The sequence below is a fragment of the Zonotrichia albicollis genome, chromosome Z (assembly GCF_047830755.1).
Source record: "Zonotrichia albicollis isolate bZonAlb1 chromosome Z, bZonAlb1.hap1, whole genome shotgun sequence".
In the NCBI taxonomy this organism is placed as follows: Eukaryota; Metazoa; Chordata; class Aves; order Passeriformes; family Passerellidae; genus Zonotrichia; species Zonotrichia albicollis.
This window is the reverse complement of record NC_133860.1, coordinates 15789356-15808086: the sequence shown is the minus strand read 5'-3', so window position 1 is coordinate 15808086 and position 18731 is coordinate 15789356. Positions and strand designations below refer to the sequence as shown.

The window sequence follows — 18731 nt, the reverse complement described above, 5'->3', positions numbered from 1 at the left end:
ACCAATAACAGCTTCTGTGGAGAGAAGACATTCTATGGTGTGAGTGAGCATAACCACTCATTCCAGTGCCCTCAGCAGTCCTCACCTTCCCTCTTCTCCTCTGGCATCACCGTGTGGCAAAGGGAGAGCAGCCGGAAGAACCTGTGGGTCGGGACATCATTCAGCTTCACAGCTTCAACCAGGCTGCGGTCATAGAAGGCAAACTTTGGGTCGGCTAAAGGGTTGTAGGAGAAGTCAACCTTCTGTGTGTTCTGAAAAAAACATGGCTTGGTATTATTTGTTGAGCTCTCACAGGGCTGTACACCAATTCCTGCCCAGCACTGCCCCAGTCTCCTCCTCATGTTTACAAAGGGCCCCATCCTGCCTATGTCTGACTGCTCCTGGCAGAGATTTGTAGATTTAAGGAAGTGGGAGGTCAGGACAGGTATTTAATCATAGGACAGAACAGGCACTAGATGTGCCTTTCAGAGCAGCACTCAGGCCAAGAACCAATTAGCTAAACTGCCTCTCTGAGCAGCAGCTAATGCTCCAACAGGAGCCCTGCCAGTGGATACCTACAGCAAAGAAGTGCCTGCCTTAAACACATGCCTGCTTAGAAGCATTGTGCTCATGATGTCAAAAGTTGCCTGTGATAGTGGAGTGCAGGTGCCCAGCTTAAAACAATTCAAAAGTCTGTCTTATTCACCATGCTCTCCCAAAGCCAGAAAAAAATTCTGATAGGGAAAAATATAGGACAGACAGGTGAAGTAAAAGTTAAACTCCACAGGCACTACACATTTTGTCAAAAAACAAGGAGCCCCAGGCAGAGTGGAACACAGTGGAGAAATGTCCAGAAGCTTAGCACATGATGTGTCATGGAGTAATGGACTGCCAAGCCTGCCTCGGACAATTCTGACTCCCACCCCATCCCTGATGAGCTCAGAGTTTCCAGGACGGGAATCATCCTTTTGACCTCTGCACGCTGACATTTAGCACTCAGCCCAGGAGCACAGACAGACCGACCCCTCCCACACTGCTCTGTGCAGCAAGGCCCAGGCACGGCGGCGCTGTGGGCGTGCGGGCAGCAGGACTCTGCTCCAGAGAGTGTCACCAGCAGCAGGGTGGGGTGGACAGCTGGCAGGGGTCCAGTGTGTGTCACCAAGCAAGGCTGACGGAGAGAGGGCAGGCTGCAGGCACAGTGCTCAGCACAAACAGTCTGTTTCAGTGGGCAATTTAAGTTCTAAATGGATTGGAAATGAATCATCGGAATGAGGAGTGGGATTTTCATCATCATATTGCTGTTTGCTATTTGGATTTCTGCGTGCAGCTTTCAGACATTTTAGAAATGAAGATGTGTGCATTTGTGCCTGCAAGCAGAGGCTAAAGATAAATGTAAAAATGACACATTTTCACACTTTCTGAAGTCCAGACATCAGAGGAATTTAGCAGTGACCTCGCTATTGGTGTGAACTGCACTCACTAATTCCACACTAAAGTTTCAATTAGCTGATGAGGTTAATAAAATTCACCAATGTCCAAGTTTGCAACAAACACCAATAGTGAAGTGTTCAAGAGAAGCTGTGCATGCACCAGGATGTCAGGTGAAGCAGAGGGGACACAGAGCTGTTCCCAATCTGGAGGTTAAACCCAGGCTTACTGGAAAGGAACTTAACTCTGGGAATTCTCTGACATCCAGAGGAACACACATCTCTGTTTGAGCATCAAGAGCATCAACTCTTGCAGGGTCAAAAACATAAGCTTTGCAGCATTTTGTCCACTGATACTTATCCAAGTCCATTGAAAGCACAGATCCTGATAGCACTTGAGCACTTACCTCATTTATTTCTATCCTTTGCCCAGACATATCATACACATCACCTGCAAGCAAGAAAGATGAAATTATAGCCACAAACTGCAGGTAAGTGCAGTCTCTGAGCCACAAAATTGAGTAAAGTGTTTCTAAGTTAGAATCTATTTTAAAAGTTTCAGTACATTGACATGGGCACTGATGACTGATGATGCATAACAATCAGTTTCCATGTTGACATGACAAAATCTGGAGACTGATAGATGCTTGAAACACAAAGCAGTTACCATAAAAGTGACTGGTTTTTGAGTGAAGAAGACTTGTCTTGAGCTGAACACAGAGAAAATAGAGTTTATAGTGCTAGACAGGAAATTAAAGTGCTTCCAGGGGATGACTTTTCTTGTGCCTTCTCCTTCCAAATCCATCTCCTGGATCCTAGTATTTACAGCAGTCCCTGGACATCCATACAGAAGGAGTTTTCAAAGCTCATTTTTCCCACATCTAGGTAGCAAGGCTGCTCTGTTGATTCTCCCTGAATGGTTGATCTGGTCATAGGAATTGAAGACAAGCCACCTCCAAGAAACATTACTAGAACTTCTGCCTGGAGAAAAGTTTCACTGAGAAGGTCTGGACTGTCCCAAGGCCAGCCAGTCCCAACAGTTCACTGAAATAAGATCAAAATGCAATTAATTACAGGGATGATTGACTCATGTTTGCACCAGCAACCTCAGCTATGACCAAAGCCAATTGTAGTGCTGGTGTGCCTTCATAAAGGCCCCAAGAGTGTAAAAGGCACACAGTAAACCCCTCTCCTGAGAATCCATGCATCAGCTCATTCCCTGGGAACCACAGCCAAGAGGCTTTTGTGCACCTCCTTCTCTTAAGCCTCCAGAGGAGAGCAGAAATAAATCATCCTTTCTGGCATTGCTTTCCAGAATCCCCTAAGCAGAAGTACTGTGGTAGGAAGAAGCTAAACATTTAGAAAACTACAGGCAATAGATTTTTTTGCCTTCTTTGCATGTATTTCCCATTCATTTCTTGAACCCTTATCCTGTATCTATGTTAGTGGTGACATGCACTTCAGAAAAGTCAACTGAGGGCACTTGATAGGAGAGATTTCAAACTCCTCATTAGCAGTATTAATGTTAACACTGTTAACACATTATTAATACTAACACTGTTTGAGATAAGGTGGTCTCCAAATATGCGCAGATTCACAGGAAGAAATATCTTCTTTTATTAGCTCAGCTGATAGCACTGAGAAAAGATGCAAGCTTTCTGGCACATTAGTGCATCCGCAAGTGTGACACAGGCAAAGCAAGCATCGATATACAAATAAGCAGTGACTAATTTCTTTGGAGCATCTAATGATGTTAATCAATTAGGCAGTTTATAAAGTGCTAGCACCTCTTGAGCAGTATGAAAAAAACTGCCTGGGGCCATAGCATGAAAAAGCCTTTTAAATCAATAACTTCTAGGATCTAACAGAGCTAACAACTCATGTCTTCTATTTTTTCTAACTTCCTACAAACTTTCCTTTCTTCTGGTAGCTGAAGAATGTCAAGTGTAAAGACAAAGACCAGGTCATTGATTACTCCAACTATCTGAAAAGGATGAGGAAAATCACTGCTCATGACATGAGAAATTGCAGAGAGACACAGGGTGAGAAATTGACAAAATTTGCAGATGAGCCTTATGAGGCATGGTTGATTTCATAAATGATTAGAAGGGAGTGAGTTATGTAAATTATATACACACACACACACATATATATATATGTATGTATATGTATATATATACATATGTACACACACACACACATATATATACACATCTATAATATGTGTGTGTGTATGTATATATATATATATATATATATATTTATATTTTGCAAGGTTAGCAATACCTGGCTAGCCATGCCAATAATACCACAAAAAGCTGTGATTACCTAACTAGCGATATCAGAAAAAAGAAAAAACCCAAAACAAATTAGAGTACAGATGATGTAAATCTGGGACAAATGAGGTGAAACTAATAGTGTTGGGGCAGTAATGGGGCAGAAAAAGGGAAATAAAAGAGTGAGGAAAAAAGAGGAAACAATTATTAATACATGGCAAATGATGCAATCAGGCTATCCAGATGCCCCTGATGGGTAGCCTTACACTTGATCACTGCAGTTCCTTACATGGCATTCTGCTCTGGATGTCAGATTTAGTCTCTGGGGATGAAGAGGCACACAGTGAGGAAAACCCAGAGAGTAAGACAAACATACCATAGGATTTGCCATTGATGGAGCACTTGTTGAAACACATGATGTTCTGGGTGAGAGTTCCTGTTTTGTCTGAGAAGATGTACTTGATCTGCCCCAGCTCTTCGTTGAGTGTGGTGGTTCGGGCCTGAGCTGGCGTGTCATTCACAGGGTAATACATCTTACGGTCCCAGTCGATGTAGAAACTGTTACCCAAGCGTATAATCTCCACACTGATGAAACAGAAACAGAAGGTGATGGAATACTCCTTAGCTTAAGGGACAAGCTCTTCATCTTCAGCACCACCATTATCAATTGCAGTTAGAAGACAACTTTGAAGGTAATGACAGGTTGAACTCAGCAGTCCATAGGTGGCCTGTGGTAAGGCCACTTGCTGAAGCAAGTCCCACTGAAATGATCTGCTAAGTTTACAGCAAACTCATTATAAAGCAGTACTTTACAAAATTACTTGAAAAGTTTCAGCAGTTTTCGGGCTGAGAAACGAGGCGGGAGCAGTGGGGTTCAGTTAGTGCCCTTTCAGGAGGTGGCTTCCAGCAGAGCTGTGGGCTGAGCTGAGCCCAGTGGCAGGGGATGAGCACAGCCATGTCTCCAACCACAGAGAGCTCCACACCAAGAGAGCCACGGTGCCCTCAGTACAACCAAAAGAGTGGCATCAGCTGCAGATGACATGAGTTTTCACCTTGCTGGGTGGCGTACTGGATAGGAATGGAATTCATTCCTCATGTTTACCAACACAGAAGAGAGTCTCAGTAGCAAAGCTGACTGAAGGCAGCAACAATGATAAATTGAACAGGGCTTTGCAGTCTCTACCCCAGCTCCAAGTTTTGAGAGCACCACAGACACATTGCCTACCTGTCACTCCTATTTGTCTATCACAATAACCAACAGAGCTCTGCATTGTCTGGGAGGAGAGAACACTCTCACCTGCTCATATAGCACCGAGCACTTGAACCTGGTTGCACCTACTCACCTGGCAATCCTCACACAGTCCTGAGGCCACCTCGAAGAACAGGCCATTCATTCACTGTTAGCAAGATCCTAATGGTGGCAGGCTTTCCAGCCCTGCTCCTATAGCATCCTACACCTACACCTTCCCTTTAGCTGCAAAATCATCCTCTCCTCTTCCAGGGCTCACTGCTGTCCCCAGTGCAACCCTGACAAAACCTTCTGAAGGCAGCAGAAACAGGAAAAGCATCACCGTGGTTGTGCAGGAGCATCCATGATGGGGCTGTGCTGGGTTTTAAGGAAAATGCTGCTCCCAGTTAAGGCAAAAGCTAAATCTCTCCTAAGATCAAAAGTGAGAGGAGCTTCTGGCACGTACCTGACGTAGAGTGAAATGGGTACCACTGTGTTTAGAATGATCACGTATGACCAGAACATGAGGAAGCCAGAGTAGGAGGCAGAATTGACGCCCTCTGCCCAGGGCAGATAGACCTGGAAGTAGTAGCCCTTATCATGCTCCCAGATACCATTGCCAATGGCTAGGATGAGACACATCAGTGCTAAAAATGCAAAGATCTGAAAAAAATAAAACAAAACGAAAAACAAACCAAACAAATCAAAACCAAACAAAATGTATTGTGTTTTAGAAACAAGGAGTTTATTATGCGCAGGTTAATCAGAAGACCTTAATGGGATAGGGTTGGATAGCCTGAATCATAGGAAAATGTGCCTAGGGATGAAGAGGGAAAAACTGAAAAATTATGATACTTTTACCTCAAGGACAAAGCTACACGGTGCAGAGTCTGGCAACTTGGAATTAAAAGTCCTCAAACAGCTGGGGATTTAAATCCCAGGCAGACATCTCAACTAGGGTGGTTACAGCAGCCTGCTGTATGGCAAATCTCATTAGAGGAGAATTGAAATGAGGGTCCTCAAACATCTGGCTGCACACTTGGGAATACAAACTGCCTGAAGGACTTTGCTTGGCCATTTGCCAGATGTCTCACAGTCTTCCCCACAATTTCTGAAATACTGCTAAGGATAATCCAGCAGTATACAATCTGGAATTTAGCACTGGATATTATTCTGATGGTTAGAGGAGAGTTAATTGCTTTCTCAAAGCTAATGGTTGCCTCGGCATTTGCCCTCACAATTTGATTACATTTCCTTTGAGCAAACAATAAGCAATACCAAGCAGTGATGCGTATCCTTGGGCTTTAGAGAAGCCTTTTTCCTGAAGCCTAAAGTAACCAGGGCAACAGCAATTGGGAAGTGAATTTCAAATTGGGAAACCTTACTAAAAACCAGGGCTTGCTCACGAACACGATTTAACAGACACAAAAACATTACATAGATCATAAAGCATTTTTTGATTAAAAAAGACAAGACTGTAGCAATACATTTATTTGGAAAAGAAGACAGAACAGGAAGAAATAAATTTAACAGAAATTAATACAAACTGCAAGGAATTACAGAAGTGTTAATATCCAACAGTAATAAAGAATCAAGAAAAGACAAAAATAAAGTCATAAATAGGTGTGTGAAAAGCAAATGTGTTAACAGACAGCCTTCCAAGACAAAGGAGAAAGGGAGAAGAAGGACTTATATGCCATATGGGAGATGAAAAAGAAAGATTATGTCCACTGACACAAAGCACTGTGTGGCTCTACCTGCTAATAAGCATTTTCAATGCAGCAAGTCCATTTCATTCAAAGATGGAAGCTTAGAGGATAGGTTTTAACCTTTAGCAACGTTAGTTTTTAACAATGCTTTAAAAACTGGGAAGACCCACCATCCTGGAATCCTGCTAATATAATTACAGTATTTGTAAGGTAGAAATGGTGATGGTGGGGGATATAAACTGCAGTTAACTTGTCATCCTTCCTGAACAAATGATGAGAAAATAATTCTTTTGGCATGGTCTTTTCCAAACATTTGACATAAAACAACCAATATAATAATAAAAAAGTGAAGATATGGAGTCAACAGGCTGCACAAAAGAGCAATTAAAAATCATCTTTTGCAAGGATAATCATTAGGGAGGAAATATCAGTAAGTTGGACCATTATGTAAAGGCCACACAGCAACAATCCCATTAAAACAGTAATCAACCTTTTTAAAAAACAGTAATTGAGGGACAAACATAGAAACATTGATGGTAAAGCTAATATTTGTACTGCTGAGTTAATCTGTGGGAGGAAGAAAGAAAGAAAGATACTTCTGCGGAGCAATATGAATCACTTGGTGAAAAGTTCATGCCTGATCAACTCAAGTTTTAATATCAAAAAAGCCACAAAAGGGAACTGCAGTGAGAAAAGGTGGCAGACTCAGTTTCAGGGGACACATTTATTTCACACATGAGCAGTAGCTTTTCTATTTAATTGTGCGAAGCCAAATAAATTGCTCAGCTTGTGAAATGGAGACAATATTGCTTGCTGGTAAGGAATGTGGTGCAGTGTTTTTAAACCTCTGTGAACCAGAAATTAAAACATACTTCAATCTGTGCTATTGTAATTATAAGGACTTAAGGGCATTTGAGAGGCATGATCCACCTCCCTGGGTTAAAAATTATCCATTTGCAGAATATCACAGTCCCTGTAGGAATTTCAATGTGTGATTCAGCAATAGAAATATATGTGGGGCAGGACAGGAGCTGAACTTTCCCAAGGTGTCCCTGCCCATGGCTGGGGTGCTGGAACAAGATGATCTTTGAGGTCTCTTCCAACTCCAACCACTCTGATTCAATACCACAGCAGCTCTTGCCTACAGCTGCATTTGATTTATGCACATTTTGTTTTCTGCACACTGGGCATGTCAATGCTCTCACAACTCCATTCCTGTGCAACACTTGTGCTTGCACAAGGCTCACTAACATTCTGTTTGATCTGAAACAAAGGGAAAGGACCAAGCCATTAAAAGCAGCCGTTGAGATTAATTTCTATGCACAGAAACCACTCTGTGCAGGGTGCTGCAATTGCAACCACAGCCCCGAAGAGAACAACATGAAAAATCATTGCTTGTGCAAGGTCATGGAGCTTTCCAGCACGAGCATCATCCCTCCCTGGTTACTGCCCATGCACTGACTGCTGAAGATCTTCTTGGTAAGGGTTTTGTAAAGAGGAAGTGACTTTTGACTTCAAGACAAACATTGACTGTTGGACTGTGAATTAAAACAGTTTCAGTTTCTTGATTGGTACTTTGAGTTCTGCTCTGGGGTTTGAAGCAGTCAGTTGTTTAAGAGATGAGTGTGAGCGGTCTCTGTCTCTGAAAATTTGCTCCCCCTCGCCTGCTAAAAAGCAACTTTTGGAGAATAAAGCATTTCTGGAGCTGGCAAGTGCATCCCCAGTGGAGGAACATTAGCTTCTCTCTCAGATCGATGAGAAACACCTCCAAATGTGACAAAACAACTATGACTGCCATCTGGGGAGGTTTGCTTCTGATTAACCCTTGTTGGGGCAGACAAGGGCAACATTTAACAGGCACTCCCTTGGCGAGCCTGCTTAAACTCTGCTTTGTGCCCAGAAGTTTGACAGGCAAACAAACACAAAATAACTTTGCCAGTGTTAACGTGGAGTAAGCTTCACTACATTTAAATTACCTATTTATAGTCAGACGTGGCTGCTTTGTATTCTCCAACTCAAGAGCACAATATACTGCCTGTTTTTATGACCACACTCCTTAACCTTCGACCACCCAGTGAGCTGGAAAAACCCAGGGCCCACATCCCCTTAGGTGTGCAAAGAGTCTGGTGTTTAATGTATGACAGAGCTTTACTTAGACACCAAAATTTTAGGTTCCTTAAAAATATGTAAAGGAGACAAACACACCCTTGGCTCCTCCAGCGCCCGAGAACTCAGGCAGAGGCTGATGCAATCGGCTGCAACTTGCTCAGTTTTTTTTTTAAAACAGAGCCAGGAGGTAAATTCATCTCATTTGTTTTTATAAAGAGAGGCCAAACAGATTGAAAGTCCTGGGTGGGACCCTTGGCTTGTGAAAGAAGATTTAGCAAATCCTAATTGAACATTAAATTCTATATTCCCAGTTCAGTTTTCCTCTGCTCTGTTTCTGTGCCCTGTGGATCCCTCCACAGCCCATTCTCCTCTCCAGAACATATCAGAACACCTAACAAAACGTGAAATTCTTCAAATGCTTGAAAAATTTTGAGTGTAAGAGGCCCAAACTTTGTTTGGTTTTGCTATCCACTTAAGGGGAGAAAGGGAAGAAAAACACTGAGGGAGACAAGCTGATGATAACTAAGCTTGATAAACCAAGATTTTCCTGTGGTAGAGACTGGTGCAAGATTATTAAAATAAAGGGCATTTCCTCACTGCACACTGAGAGCAAGGCCTGAAAAAGAATTGAAGTTAACCCTGGAGTGGCTCTCTGTGCTGTGGCACTGCTGGGCATCCCTAGGCTCACCTAAAGGACTTTTGGGATCCAAAGAAAAAAACCAGGAATACAGAGGCTGAGATGAAAGGTGGAGGTTGGAGGGTAGTGTCGCCCTGGAGATGTTTGTGATCCAAGCTCCTGTGCTGAGGAGGCATGAAGCCAGAGAGGGCAGGGAGAGCTCAGGACAGCCTTGCTGTAATGCACAGACTTCTGCTGCATGCCTCCCCCAGGGCTTGTTCCAGTGCCTGGGAATGGATACTGTCCCAGCTGGCTGCTAGGGTGATCTGGAGAGCAAGGGTAGTAGGGAAGAAGCAGGAACAGTGAGCACTGACCACCAGACCCCAGTGTCGTAAACTGAAGGTGGTGCAGCATGCATAGGAAAGCATGACAAATTTGCACTCAAGGGGAAATAAAATCTGAAGTGAAAGCCCTTTTCTTCAAGCAACATTGATTAAAGTAGTGTCAGAGTGTATGTCTTCCTTCCCTGAGTGGCTTTGAACTCAAGCAGCAAAATCTTGAGAAAGTCTGTGAAAGAATCACTATTTCTACCTGGAAGTATTTGCCGTTTGTTAAAACCACTGATGAGCTTAACCCTCAAATTCAATCTGTTTTTGAGTCTGAAAACAGTGCCTGCTATGTAAGATTAGTGTTCTCAAATTTACCTGCTGCTTAAAACACCAGCTTCTGAGCATTAATGAGACCATGTCTAATAATTTACCCTAACGTGTTAAGTCAGGGGCTGGCATCATGTAAATTAGCAAACTCAATTACCAAGTCCTATGCAGATATCACCAGAGATGCCAAGAAATCGGGAGGAAGAGAGAGAACTACTAATGTTTATTTAAATAGAAAATGACAAAATTACTAGAAGGAAAAAAGGGCTTTGTAGGCTTCAAAATATTTCTCATGCAAAAATGCAGGGGGGGAAAGGGAGAGCAGAGTAAACGACAAGTTCAGAAGGAAAGTCCTTAATTCTGTCAATGTAATGGCCTTGCTCTGCAAGATGGGCTGGCATAGGCACTGCAGAGCTCCGGCTGCTAATAAATTATGATGTACTTTTTCTTTTTATCATTAGTCACTTCTGATATTCCCCCATTTGTGTGGACAGAGAGGTGGAGCATCTGGAAATGATGAACACATCTGAAGAAAGGAAGACACATTAATCAGACTTACCACCAGCACAAGGACATTCATGAGCCGATCAATGCTAGTTCGCTTAAAAGTTGTTTTTCCGCTGTTCTGCATCAGTTTCGTGTCTGGCCCTGGAGATGAAGCACACTTGTTAATTTTAGTAATAAAGCTCAGCTGTTCTAAAGCTGATTCCCTCTGAGGCCCCACTGTGCTTTTCAGCATAAATAACCATCACAGCTCTCATGAAGTCAGGTACACACAGTCTAAGAATGCTAGTGGGAAACTTGGGCAGAAACAGTTTAAGTCATTTGGTGTGGGATTATATGGAGAGAGTCACATAAAACCACTAAATCTGGACTTTGACTCAACTCTTTTCTTTTAACATTCAACCCTTCTTTTCACGTTTAATCACTTTTCCCAGCATACTTGGTATTGCTATGCTATTGGTGACATATTGTGCATTTTTTCACATGTCTAGAGTATAGAAACAATGGAAGGACTAGGTTCATGAAAAGCATCTATCTAATCAATAATATTATTGATGACCCTGATATTCCAATGTGGATGAAAATCATATAGAAATGATACAGAGTGTTTATTTCAGTACACTTGAGAGAATTCTTAACCAAATTTAATTGTTACAGTCTTTCTTGGTCATCGATCAAGATTCCCCTCATGTACTTTGTTGAGTGGATTTCTGAAACAAGAAAGTTTTTTCTTGTTGTACCTGGTAGAAACATAAATACTTGCTTCCTCTGTGCATGCTGAGTGTGACGTATCCCCACCCCAGTGCTGCTGGGCTCTGCAATCAGCATGTCAGTTTTTTACCTACCAGCATAAATAACGAGCCCAAAGCACCACTCTGTGTTCCTGATAGTACAGCCCCTCAGCAACATCTTCTCATTGTCCAAGGCATATTTCTCTCCCCGAAGAGTAAGAGTTCCTGTGAATTTATCCAGTTTGTTGTTTGGTGCCTCACATCTGATTTCTCCTGTAAAAAGAATGTAAAAGCAAAAATGGAAATCTTGGTCCAGAAAGGTGTCATCAATACTGCATTCCCAGCTGCTCCTCAGACAATATTTCACACTCTAGTTACAGCTGACTCCTAACCCTGTCGTTCCCATTCTATATCTTAAATTTACTGACTTCTGGGATGTTGCTTCTTCCCCATATTCATCTCATAATTGAAGGGACCACAGTGAACCTGCATCTATCCAATTCTTTAAACACAGCAATTTTTTATTGGTAGAGTACAAAACAAAGTTTCCACAGCTTCTATATGGGTGAGAAGAAATGTTGAACCAGCAACATACTTTTAATCCATTCATAGCAAGTTCATAGTGATAGGGATAGTCACTGGATAACTTTAGCTAAAAGTGCCGACATAGCCTTTTTTCCTTTTTCATTTTCCCTCCAACTGCAGGAGCCCAAGCGAATAGAATCATAGCCTAAAGCCTGCAGAAGAGTAATTAACTGAGGTGTCTTTGTTCACTGATTTTTAATTTTATATGTTTTATAACTCAAGTCCCAGGACTGCATTAAAAGATACCACTACCTTCTTTGGCCACTGAGCAGACACTGTAAGTGATTGGAGTGTCTATTTCCATGCTTTATATTTATTTCTTGTAATAAAATGTGTTCAGGTACCTCAGTATAAAAATGACTATTTAAATCAATCGCTGCACCTGACATTTAAAGATTCAAAGCAGAGCCCTGTGGATGTATTGAGAACTGGAAAATACAAATATGCCTTACTGAAAGGCAATCTAAGAGTTCAGCCTGTTCACTTAATCAGCAGTTATTTTCATCACAGGCTATAAATACCTACTAAAATACTAGCATTTGCAGAGAGTACAGTTCTTCTAGCTGCTCCCAGATTTACACACCAGGCTCAAGAGACTGGAAACAAAATCCAGAGGAGTCCAGAAGAAAAGTACAGCTTTAAGTGTCATGACCATCTTCACCACTACAGATTTAAAATCAAACATTGTGCAAATGATCAAAAAAGCAGCTCTAATCTAGGGCAGACTAACCATCACACATGAAAGATTGAATAATTAGGAAATTCAGTGACACATATGGCATGAGAATTCATACTAACAACTGTGTTGCTCTTCTACTTTATCATCTGGTTAGTCCAACAAGGACCAGACCTGTGCCCCATCGTTTCTGAAAGTTTCTAGTGACCAGGCCCACCTCACTACCACCCTCACAGACACCTTGAAAAGCACAAATGAAACAGGGTCTTTGCACTGGAACCTCGAACAGCACAATGCAAAGCAAACCCAGGGCATGGTCTCCCACCAGGAACACCGTGCCTGCTGTGGGACAATGCTCTTGTGAGCACCTTGAGTGTGTCCCCATCTGCTTTCCCATAATCAGATGGGTCTGGGCTTCTGGCATGCTGATTTTGAGATCAGAAGGGATTCATCCAAATGAGACAGACCACCAAAGAGTGAGAAGCTCTAAAGGTCCCCCCAGGGCAGCTGCACTGAGCCCAGCAGCTCTGCAAGTGAAGGCACCACAGCCAGGCACCATGCCTGCTGTCCCCCTCACCCAGTAACAGCAATAAGAGATCTGGGAAGCATTTCAGCTGAAAAAGTGAAATAGTGCCAAGTCAACTGTGGTAAGTAGAGGGTAACTGAAAAGTATTGTTGCCTTTCTGGTCTCCCAGTTGCCCAAATCAAACAAAGAAATTCAGTGTTTTGCAAGCATCCTCCTTATCTGAATCATCAAACAAACATCATAACTCACATTAAGCATTCCACTGAGTGCCTGTATTAGCTGCACAACCCTGTTCTCTCTTCCTGTCTTAAAAAGTAATTAGATAAAGAGTTACATAAATATTTAAATATTTCTACTGAGATTTGCTGAGGGAAATGCAAGGCTGGGTCTGATTCCAGGCACTCTTCCCAGTACACTGTCAAATATAAATCATCCTGGGAAACATTTTATTCATTTCAAGTATTGTGAAGAGGCCACTTTTATTTACAACATAAAGATTTAGAGAATAAATAAATATCCAATAAGAAAATTCTGCATTTTCCAAATATTTTTAAATGTTTTTATAATTAAGCACTTCCAAGAACACTGTGCCCTTAGATAACCATCAAGCTAAGCATGCTTGAAGGATTATCTAAGATTAAGATTTTGCTTACAAATTGATAGACACTTCAGCCTGCTCAGGAAAATAATTAAGGCATGCCACTCCAATTATTAACATTAAGCATCTAACTGTACACGTAAAAACATATTTCTCAAGACCTAGAACACCCAGAACCTCAGCCATCATTTCAAACAAATCCTGATGTACTGAGCTGACACTTGGCAAAACTCACACATATTATTGCTTAAAACCTCAACAAAGAAGGCAAAAGGAACTCTACCAGAGACAGCCTCAGCTATGCTCTCTGCCACATCCCCACCACTCATCCTGGAATCATCTACTTATTTCAAAAACTTTTTTTTTCTAAAATTATTTTTCCTCTATATCTAAAAGTATTTCCTGAGAGCCTGCAATCCTTAAGGCATTCCAAGGACATCAGCACTCATTCCACCCCTTTCCATAATAACTCCTCCTGTAGTCTTGACCTCATATCCAAGCCAGCAGAGCAGTGCAGAACGTGACTAACACCACTTTGTCTGTTCCCTCGTCATCTCTCCACAGACAGATGATGTGTGAGCATGGAGGATTCTGGGTTTGACAGGTTTAGCTCCTTTCTCTGTATGTGCTGCTAAGTATTCTCTGGTATCCAGTGACAGGACACATAGGAATGGTTGAAGTTGCACCAGAAGAGGTTCAGACTGGGCCTCTTGGGAAATATTTCTTTACTGAGAGGGTGACCACTCACTGAAACAGAGAGGTGATTGATGCCCCCAGCCTGTCAGGTTTAAGAGGCATTTTGACAGTAACCTTAAAAACATACTTTAATTTTTGGTCAGCCCTGAAATGTTCAGGCAGTTGGACTAGACGATAATTGTAGATCCCTTCCAATTAAAACATTCTATTCTATTCTATTCTATTCTATTCTATTCTATTCTATTCTATTCTATTCTATTCTATTCTATTCTATTCTATTCTATTCTATTCTATTCTATTCTATCCTATCCTATCCTATCCTATCCTATCCTATCCTATCCTATCCTAATTTTGCATTTGGTACAGAAAACAGCGCTGCGAAAGGTCTTGTTTCTTGTTAAGCACATCTATACCGCTTGCCTTTAGATATTTTAAAACTCAGTCTTTATTTTTTCATTTAGAGAGAAAAGGAACAGCTTCAGGGTGAGGCTTCAGTCACCTGTCCTGTGTGCACAGTTAGTCCTCAGGTCCGTGTGGTGTCTGGGAAGTGCCACTGATCAGAAGAGAAATGTAATCAGTGCATCAGCATTGCTACATCAGTGTGAAAGTGCAGTGTGAAAATGTTTTGAGACCAGAACTAAGCATAAGGTTTTGGGAAAACAGTTTCCATAGTGCAGTTATGTGAACTCGTGTGCTGGCTTTCAAGGTGGATAGTCTTAACTTGTGCCAACAGACAAAGAAGAAAAGTGTCCATCCAGAAGAATTGCCGCCAAGGTAGAGTCAGGTTATAGCCATGCGTGGCACCATGACCTGCAAGCAAAAAGGGACCTTTTCCTTTGCTGGTGGTGTTGATACCTGCTGTACAGACTGCAGAGAGCCTCTTCTGTTTTGCTGGCACTGTTTGCAGAGAACACCTAGCAAGGGATAGCTTAGAAGGAAGAATCTCAACCACTCTCTGTAATTTGGGCAAATCATCTGTAAAGTAGATTTTCCATTTATACTCACCATTGAACTCTGTCAGCTTCTGAAGGTCTTCTCCAAGCTCTGCAGTGACTGTCAGTGCCTGCTTCACCTTCAGGTTTGTTTCACTGTGGTGAACAATATAAGAAAAAAACATGAACTGAAAGTCATATGTGAACTGAAAACTCTCCTTGAAAATCACTTCTGCTCTTGAGGACAGTCTTGCTTAGCCATCTGATGGACTGTGATACTGTACATCTGTTTCACCTGGCCAAAGGGTGTAGATTGTCTCAGTTGCACTGACAGGCATTCAGAAGAATTCTGAGGAATAGTATCAAAGATGAAGTGGCTCTGTCTTCTTAATTTCACACAGAGCAGCGCACTCTCTACCTTGTCACTCATGACACATTTAAACCCAAGGTATCTAAGCATGTATGAGAGCTCTGAATCTTTTCTCCCATGGTATTCTGATCTGGAAGATTATTTTGGTCCTGGGACTAGCTAGCTGGGGAGCTGGAAATGCAATGTCAAAAGAAAACTGCATTAGTTCAGGGCCTCTTAGAAGTGGCACTAGTGTGTATGAAAACTACAAACCTATTTTAAGCAGAAATCAGATGAGGAAAGTCCAGAGGGCTGTCTGTAGGGTCTTGGGAGAGACACAATTTCTTAGAATTTCTAGTTTTGCTTAGTCACTCAGACTGCTGCTAGTTCTGGGCAATGCAGAAAAGGTAATGCAAACTGGATCATAAAGATGAGTCAGCTCCAGTTTATTCCAATTAATACATGTTGCAGCCCTCTGGTTTTGTAGCCAGTTGTGTCCTGGAGTGGGCAGCATCTGAAAGCCTTTGCTGTGTGCTTGCACAGATATTATTCTACAACAGACTAAAGGAAATTACCAGTTATTCATTATGATTATTTCACCCAGATAATCTGTCTCAAGGAAAATACTAGAGGAGAAAAAAGCAACAGCTTCTCATAGGGATATTGCAGGGACATGTGTCTAACTAACTCTCAGTGTTAGAAGAGCTGTCACTGAAAAGTCAAGTCCCCTCCTCACATGACATTTGCACTCAAGAAGCAAAATTATCCAACAGACGACTTTATTTTCAAGATACCTATCCAAGGTTTATTCTACATGTAATGAAACTCTTGCTACCAAAGCTCTGGCAGATGTGCCTGCAGCACCCAGAGTCCTCAGGAAGGTGGCTTTGCAGCGGTGGCAGGGCTGCACTCCAGGGCCAGGCTCACTTACCCGTCCAGCTCAGCTGTCTCGATGTACGTAAGGCTGTGTGGCTCACTGCTCGACAGCAACAGGAGATCAGCCTGAGCACAGACAGACAGACAGACTTGGCATGAATTCACACAGTCAGCAGGCATCGCGAAGCACTGCTGCTTGCGGTTACTGCCCATCATCATGACCACTGATTTTCTTGTGAGTGATAAGAGTGGCAGAGATTAGCTGTGATCAGGATAGAGACAAACGGTACTCACTGTCACAAAGTTGTTGTTTTCTAGTTTTATTATATCCCCCACTTGGACATTCATCCATTTTTGCTCCTTTAACCTGCAAGGAAACCTCTAGTAAGTAAGCACATACAGCAAATGCCTCTTGGGAAAGTGGGGAACTTAGCTCTGCTCCTGGGGCCAGACTGTAGATGCCATCAAGACTTGGGAGCAGGGCCTGCCATGATGTGTCCTGATCCATATTAAGTTGGGGGTCACCACAGTGCAAAAAAATAGCAGTAAAAATCAATAAAAGCACTGTTTGGGCTGACCCATGCTGGTTTGAGACCAACCCCCAAAACAGCAGTGCAGTTCGTGTGCACTGTCCTTGTCCTTGTCTCTGCAGTGACTACTCCCTTCCTTCCTTTTCTTAAAGGGTCACTTTGCCTCAAAAAACTCTCTCTGCTTTGTGTGAAAGACTTGATCTGGGAAAACCGCAGATTGTGTAAGGTTTTCTGGGTGTGCTAAAAGCAAGAGTAGCCAGCTTCCAGGAAGGTCAGTGCAGGTGCTTTGGCTGTGCACTTGACTGTCTGAGCCATGTCTGCAGTGGTCTTCACAGCAGCAAGTCAGATGTGACACAGGAAGCCAGCTAAACTGCAAGCACCAACACAGACAAGATAGCTGTATATGAAAATTCTAGAGGTGAGAAAGATTAGTCTCAAAACAGGACTGAGAGCTCAAGCTTGAACTCAGTTTGATCTTGCTTATTCAGTGTTGGTTAGAGCTGGACAGGATCTGTGGTTTCCAGGTTTTGAAAAAGGCACAACATTATAAAATTTCTGTGTCAAAATTTGTTTCCTAGACACAGTAACTAGTACACAGTAAACTAAGAAACTGGTTTACTTAGCAGAGAGCACAAAAAACTATGTCCCTATTCTTCAGTTTCCACTTATATTCTTAACTGTTTGGTAATCTGTTGGAGTTTACACAACATACTGCTATCTATAGTGTGTGAAAAAAGTCACAAAATACTTCCCAGCTGTCTACAGCTGTGTCCTGTGCATAGTTGGACTCCATGGAGCTGCAAGCACATCTGTCTGCCATGAAAGCCAAAGCCTCTGCTATTTTTTCTGCAGGAAAGAACTAGCAGTACAATGTCCAAAGCACGCAGCTGAAATGTTTTGGGTACATCTAAGCCAGAAGTGCTACACACACTCAAAGTATAATGAAGTGTATGAAGGAGATATTCCAGCTTCTTAATTTGAAATATCTTGTTGAGAATGCCTAGTTTTGCTTAATGCAAAATAAACGCTATAATATAAATGGACCCAGAAGATAGCTTTGCATGTTACTTGTGGGGTAAGGAGTAAAGTAATACAAGACTCTGAAATTCTTACTTAAACATAAACAGCCAGGAACAGAGAAAGAGTTTAGTTTTTGGCAGCACAAGGTCACAGCCATAATGTCTGTACGATTCTGGTACTGTGTCTAGGGTTCATTAATCAGACACATAGTCCAAAACTGCATGAACTAGTGGCATGAAACACAATTCAATTTTAAATTGTTAGTGATCCTTGAGAATCGTGCACACATACACACAAAAAAATCAAAAATATTTACTAATAAAATGCTTTTCCCTGTGAGAACTACAGCAAAAAGGACTTACATGCCATTGATCAGGACCTGGACTGGGCGGTTGTTGACGTGTTTGTCGCTTTTGTGTCGGTTCTGAAAATTGGATCAGAAGGTTAAAAGGCATTTCCAGGAAACCAAACACTCAGGAGCCCTAGGCAGTTCATTAACATTTTGGATTTCCACCCAGCTGCCTGAATGGGTCAGGCAGATTAGTGTCACAACCGAGTCAGTGTCCAGCACATGTTTATGGCAGTGACACAGAGCATAACCAGACTGCAAAGGGCAACAGGCAAGGGCTTGCTCTTGGAGAGAAGAAGGAGGGTAGAGCCTTACATGTCACTTTAGCACAGCTCTGACTCAGCTGGCATTGCTCCCAC

The 18731-nt window shown here is 42.2% G+C and overlaps 1 protein-coding gene across 3 annotated transcripts in view; it reads right to left on the bottom strand.

The window, feature by feature from the left end:
• The window catches only part of LOC102061741 (phospholipid-transporting ATPase ID), a 108081-nt gene that overhangs the window by 45059 nt on the left and 44291 nt on the right, over positions 1 to 18731 (bottom strand). For all 3 annotated transcript variants that reach the window (XM_074533105.1, XM_005491738.4, XM_026796275.2), the window contains exons 6-15: positions 18386 to 18447; positions 16768 to 16840; positions 16529 to 16599; positions 15322 to 15404; positions 11350 to 11508; positions 10560 to 10648; positions 5377 to 5573; positions 4059 to 4267; positions 1814 to 1857; positions 86 to 251 (exon numbers count right to left, since the gene is read on the bottom strand). In XM_074533105.1, coding sequence (XP_074389206.1) covers positions 86 to 251; positions 1814 to 1857; positions 4059 to 4267; positions 5377 to 5573; positions 10560 to 10648; positions 11350 to 11508; positions 15322 to 15404; positions 16529 to 16599; positions 16768 to 16840; positions 18386 to 18447 — 1153 coding nt within the window. The remainder of the gene's footprint in view (positions 1 to 85; positions 252 to 1813; positions 1858 to 4058; positions 4268 to 5376; positions 5574 to 10559; positions 10649 to 11349; positions 11509 to 15321; positions 15405 to 16528; positions 16600 to 16767; positions 16841 to 18385; positions 18448 to 18731) is intronic.